We start from the raw sequence: 6,499 nt of genomic DNA, 5'->3' as shown, positions 1-6,499 counted from the left end.
TGGCATGTGTATTGTGTTCAGGATCAATGTCTTCTTTGACTTCAGGACTTGAGATGTATATGAGTCCTGTCCTATATGGGAATGACCATTGTTCTGCTCTCGAGCTGAAGGATAGAAGAGGTACAAGAACTCCCGTTGATTTCTTGTATTCTATTAATCTGAACTCATCAGATAATATTTGCTGCCTAACCCCGTGAGTCTGGGTGGCACATACTCTTTTTTTTTTTAATGTTTGTTTTTGAGAGAAACAGAGCACGAGCAGGGGAGGGGCAAAGAGAGGGAGACACAGAATCTGAAGCAGGCTCCAGGCTCTGAGCTGTCAGCACAGAGTCTGACACGGGGCTCGAACCCACAAACCATGAGATCATGACCTGAGCAGAAGTCCGTCGCCTAACCAACTGAGGCACCCAAGTGCCCCTAGATGGCGTACTCTTAAGCTCAGCCCAATTGTATGTTTTCAGATGATCCACACAGTAGTGGAGAACAAATACCTAGTAGTCTGAGGAATTTATGGAATTTTGTTAAAACCCAAATGAATGATGTTTGTGTTAAGACCTTGAGAAGAATGACCTACTTGACCCCTAATTTCCTCACTTACAAAACGTGAGAAAATTCCTGTACTTTAGGGTCTTGAGATGTAAATACGTGTAGGTGGAAGTACATCTTAAGTTGTGGGGTTTAGTCATTCTCTGTTGCCTCCGTGATTTCCCTTTGGGGAACTCGGCTTTGTTTTCATCTCCTCCGACAGTCCACAGAGAGGTGGGAAAGGGGCAGAATGGTCTCTTCTATTCGATAGCCTGGTGAAAAACTGCTGAGACGGGCTTCGGGGGAAGTGAAGTTAGAATCTGCATGCGTTCGGGCTAGCCACCCATTTTGCTCGGAAGCTGGTGCAAACAAGTTTGTTTCTCCAGAACCCCGTAGGCTACTTGTGTCCCAGGGTAAGACCACGTATAGGGGAAGCTTCCTCACCCGGGGTCATGGATCTAGAACCGTTCTGGAAATGAGGATTCTAATCCATGTGTCAAACCTGTTTACCTCCGGTGGAATGATTCTGCTGAAAATGTTCTCTCTCTCTTGTTTTGTGTTTGTTGTTTGAGCTAGACACAGCTCCGAACGCAGCTGATTCAGGAACTGATGCACCGTGTCAGGAACGGAGAGCTGCAGCCCCGGTCCGTTTCCATGGAAGGGAGCGCCCTCTTAATAGGCGCATCTAACTCTCTGGTGGCCAATCACTTGAAGAGCTGTGGCTATGAGTATTCACTTTCTGTTTTCTTTCCGGAAACTGGTTTGGCCACCGAAAAGGTAAAATGGTTACTCTTGTGTTTCTGAATTTTCTGTTAACATCTTCTTTCCGAGCTAATGCTAAGTGCTGCGTAATAGTTGAGTATTCCTTGGCTAGCTAGATCCATTTCTCCTTCATCTTTGAGTGCACATCTCCATTCGTTCTGTAATGGAACAGAGGAGTACTAAGTTTGATGGTTTATCGTTACCCATTCCACCGAAGCTCTATTGGTCTCGGGGAAAATGGTGATGTGCAGAATCACTAACTGTTTTGGAGCTAGAGTTGGTCTTCTGATCCATGAAGTCCGCTAAGACTCAGCGTTGCCATTTACGTTGACTGTTGGAAGTTTGTCACCTTACTGGTGACACTGCAGGTGTACGCTGCATGACGGGGGAGGAACCAGCCTCTGGGGACGTGGAGTAGTTTACTCAAGGTCACAGGATTTGTAACTAGTGAAGCAGGGCAGGAAATCTAGATCTCTAAAATGTGCTTTTCTTACCAAGTTTGAGGCTCTTCACATACTGATGTTCCTTGGGATTACACCAGAGAAGGGAAGGCTACAATTGTTTCCGAAAGTCTGTGGAGGGCTCAAATACTAAAACACCTGTGTTTATCCCTTTTCTAATTGCTGCTCAACGGGAATGGGAGAGAAATCTAGTCACTCTTGATTATTTTGAAGGGCTGATCCAGCAGACTGCCTATTGTTTTAACACATTGAATTTTTTTTTTAGAACAGTTGAGGTTCAGAGCAAAATTGAGCAGAAAGGAAGATCCCCCATGGGGGTCCCTGCTCCCACATGTGCACAGCCTCCCCTACCAGCCACGTGCTTTATTACAGACCCTTCTGCAATAGAACCGACCTGGCCCAGCTTCTCACCTAGAGTCCGTCGTGTAACTTCTGGCCTCGTCTCTGTGGTTTTACTCTTTATCTTGTCTGTAATTGTCCAAAAGGTTCATATTCAGAAGTTTTAACTATATAAGAACGGTGTTAGTATTTGAAAATTTTAATACGCTCTTATCTATTAATAATCAAATTATATTAGCATTAGGAGTTCTCTTTTTGTCTTTCAATCTTTAAGTTTTGGTTTTTGGTTAGTTTTTATTTAAAGTTTTTAGCTTTGAGAGAGCATGGGCGCATATACACAAGTAGGGGAGGGGCAGAGAGAGAGGAAGACAGAATCCCGAGCAGGCTCTGTGCTGTCAGCACAAAGCCTGACATGGGGCCCAAACCCACGAATCGTGAGATCATGACGTGAGCCGAAGTCGGACGTGCAGACAACTGAGCCACTCGGGTGCCCCTGTTTCTTTTCTGTTGTTGAAAGTAAGCTCTCTGCCTAACTTGAGGCTTGAACTCACCACCCCAAGAGCCAGAGTCACGTGCTCTACAGACTGAGCCAGCCTGGCGCCCTTAGGTTTCTGATCACATTTCACAGTTTTGCCTATTGCATGTGTAATGGTCAGTTACGTCGTTGTTGCAGCAACTATTAATCCAGCTCCTATACTTCAAGGTTTTTAGTATAAAATGCTCTGCAGATTATTTTCCTTAAAGGAAAACCAATTGAAAACACATCATGGCAGTGTTCTGAGGGAAGTCCTAGTAAATGTAGTAAATTGTAATAGAAATACAGATTAAGAATAGCCACCCAAAACGGTTGTTGAAAACTATGTCAGGTATGCTTTTGTTAGTCATTGATGTAAAGAGAGTAAAACTTGACATTTTGAAGCAGTAGTATTTTAAAAACTTCATTGCAGAGTTTTTAAAGACCCTGGAATACACACATGTATTTTTGCTTTATCAGATATTTGAGTGCTTGTAATCTGTAAGGCTTTATTCGTTTCTGTTAGACCCATTATCTTTTGATGTGAAGTATTTGGAGGTGAGTTACATGATCGGGGAAAAAATTTTTTTTTAATTTTTTTTTTAATGTTTTACCCATTGTTGATAGAGAGACAGAGCATGTAGGGGGAGGGGCAGAGAGAGAAGGAGACACAGAACCAGAAGCAGGCCCCAGGCTCTGAGCTAGCTGTCAGCATAGAGCCTGATGCGGGGCTCGAACCCACGAATGTGAGATCTGACCTGAGCTGAAGTCGCAGGCTTAACCGACTGAGCCACCCAGGCGCCCTGAGAAAAAATTTTATTCTTGAGACTTGAATGTGTTCGTTATCAATCATCAGTATAAGAAAGCACTTCAATTTTACGTTGTTAGCATGATTCTTACACTTCAGAAACATTGTAATTTATCATTTAAACATCAATGTAAAAATATGTCTACTTCACTTTTTTTCCCCTGAGGTATTTACTATGCAAGATCTATTACAACTCCTCAAAATCAACCCTGAATCCAGTCTCTACAAATCACTGGTAGGATTGTTTAGTTTTTATAACTTGCTTTGTCTGTTAACTATAACTGAAGAGTTGAATTAAGGTAAAATTTTTCTTTTTCACAGATTTCAGGATTTGATAACAAAAACAAAGGTAGGAGCCTTCATCTATGTAGAAAATAGCAACATTTTTGTCATGTCCTTTTTCCTGTAAAACTGAAAGTAAGCCTCTTGATGGGGAAGAGTAAGGAATTGAATTGGAATTTGATTTTCCATGCTGTGACAGTACCTCACCTTTTATTTATTTATTTAAGATATTAAGTAATCTCTACACCTAACACGGGGCTCGAGCTAAAACCCTGACATTAGGAGTGGCACACTCCCACCAATTGAGCCAGTCTGGTGCCCCCATACCTTAGGTTTTGTTGTTGTTTTTTTAAAAATATTTTTTAATGTTTGAGAGAGATGGAGAGCAGGGGAGAGGCAAAGAGAGAAAGAGTCCCAGAATCTGAAGCAGGCTCCAGGCTCTGGGCTGTCCGCACAGACCCCGACGCAGGGCTCGAACTCAGGAACCATGGGATCATGACCTCATCTGAAGTCCGATGCTTAACGGATTGAACCACCCAGGCGCCCCACTTAGCTTTTAAATTAAAAAACTGATGCATCTATTTTGACAAATGTAGGTCACTTCTCCAAATTTGAGTCATCTTAATTGCTCTTAGATACTCAAAAACAAACAAACAAGCCCACTACAGACAGCAGCTGATACAGCCCTACCACGATTTGAAAGCTACCTTTTGTAAAGATTCCCCCCTGTTGGGAACATTTCCACACACCCAAACTAACAGTGTTAAGGCTAGGTATCTTTGTATCTTACATCTCCCCCTGCGTAAAGTATAAAGTACAATTATTAACACTTGCTTAAAGAGTGAAATACCTGGTTAGAAATAAGTGTTACCTAAATATTTTGTCTTAAGTGTTTATATGGGCCTAGGAAATCACTAATTTTGCCCTTGATAATAAGCATCACAGAGGCCATTCCCTAACTGCAGACCCTGGGCTGGACTGGACTACGGACGTTGTAGCAGGAACGTCGTCTTTAGGTCTCGTAAATGACCCATAATGCGACGTAACGGCCCTTTTGTGTTGGTGTGCCCCTGGAGTTTGTCTGTTGGCAGCATTGCTACCGTCCCCAGTCATCCGTTTAGAACTTAGCATTCAGCAGACATTTGAGTATTTCTTTCTGCTAACCATCAGTCTGGACCGAATTGCCCAGTCTGTTGGGAGTCAGGTTGGCAGAGGAGGGTAAATCCACTCACAAGGAACTCCCGAATGCCTGCGAGGCAGGGCGTCCCTACTGAAGTGCAGTGTGCTAAGTGATCCTGTGTTCCGTATGCCGAGGCAGTGCTGCTGAATGTGAATTTTCTGCAGTGATGGAAGTGTTTACACCTGTGCTGTCTGATACGGTAGCCACTAGCCATGTGTGGCTATTGGACATTTGCAACGTGGCCAGTGGGACTAAAAAACAATTTTAAGTTTCAGTAGCCACACGTGAAGAGTGGTTGTATTGGACAGTGTGGGCGTCAGGTATGTAGCGGTATCTGTATTTAAACTATTTTGGAAGGGAACCTGGGGCCTGAAGGGATGCTAAGAAATGGCATAACCACTTTGACAGATGGGTGGCTTCTCCCAAAGCTGAGCGTAGTCTTCCCATCCTACAGGATGCTCCTAGGTATCTCCCCAACTGATTTGAAAACTTAAGTCCCCCCAGATACCCGGATAGGAATGTTTGCAGCAGCTTGATGGTGACTGCCAGAGATTGGGAGCATCAAAATGTCCTTGAGTAAGAACATGGGTAAACCAAGCTGCGGCACATCCAGATACTGGAATACTAGTGAGTGTTTGGATGACAGTATTCTGCACTGTCAGTCCGCGCAAAAATATAAACTCCCTCTAAATGCGTGTTGTTAGTGAAAGGGCCGGTCTGTGTCACCTACCGTATGAATTCCTGTATGTGGTCTGAGAAAGGCAAAGCTGTAGAGCTGCTGAGTGGATCGGTGGTCGACGGGGGTTCGGAGGGATGGGGTGTGTGGAAGGTTAATAGGTGAATCATGGGGAATTTCTTAGGTGAGTGTGTTTCGTATGATAGTGGTGGGATCTATGGCACCAGATCCTGGTCGGAGCCCGGAAAACCTCCTGGCACAAAGGGTGAAGCTCACTGTGTACAAATTCGGGAGGTCAGGTGGCCCAGGATGGACTGCAGACAGTGACAACTTGGTTGATGCAGAAGCTGAGTCCTTTCCACTGTTTGAGGGCACGAAAGCTTCTAATTTCTTAAAGTGTATTTATTTTTGAGAGTGACAGATATGCACCGAACGTGAGTGGAAGGGGGGAGAGAGGGAGGGAAGGGGACCGAATCGGAAGCAGGCTCCAGGCTCTGAGCTGGCAGCCCTCGGCCCGACGCGGGGCTGGAACTCAGAGCCTTCGAGCTGGGAGATCCAGGACTGAGGCCGAAGTCGGTCGCCTACCCGCCAGAGCCACTCAGCGCCCCAGGACACTAAAAACTTCTAAAATAATTTACACTCCTGGTTAAAAAGAAAAGTTTCAAGCTATTCAGAAAGATGAAGTGAAAGGAAGGTGGAGATTGCTGCCCATGTTCTCTGATCTCCCTTTCCACTGATGTCTACGGTCGTCGGTTTACCCTACCAGAGTTCAGTTTGAATGTGCGGGTCTGTGTATGTGGTTAAATCACGTCCACTCATGAAATGCACCCCCGTTGTAGATACTGTTTTGCAATGTGCTTTATTCACCAACATACCTTTAGAACTGTGGACTCAGACCAATATTTTTTTTAACGTTTATTTTGAAAGGGAGACAGATAGAATGCGAGTGGGG

At 44.4% G+C, this 6,499-nt stretch overlaps 1 protein-coding gene across 1 annotated transcript in view; it reads left to right on the top strand.

The window, feature by feature from the left end:
* The window catches only part of LOC115284306 (oral-facial-digital syndrome 1 protein-like), a gene marked incomplete at its 3' end in the record, with an annotated part of 45,124 nt that overhangs the window by 3,500 nt on the left and 35,125 nt on the right, over nt 1–6,499 (top strand). The window contains exons 3-5 of the mRNA XM_029931004.1: nt 1,102–1,302; nt 3,576–3,644; nt 3,731–3,758. Coding sequence (XP_029786864.1) covers nt 1,102–1,302; nt 3,576–3,644; nt 3,731–3,758 — 298 coding nt within the window. The remainder of the gene's footprint in view (nt 1–1,101; nt 1,303–3,575; nt 3,645–3,730; nt 3,759–6,499) is intronic.

Source organism: Suricata suricatta, chromosome X, assembly GCF_006229205.1.
Source record: "Suricata suricatta isolate VVHF042 chromosome X, meerkat_22Aug2017_6uvM2_HiC, whole genome shotgun sequence".
NCBI lineage: Eukaryota > Metazoa > Chordata > Mammalia > Carnivora > Herpestidae > Suricata > Suricata suricatta.
This window is presented reverse-complemented; position numbering and strand designations above follow the sequence as displayed.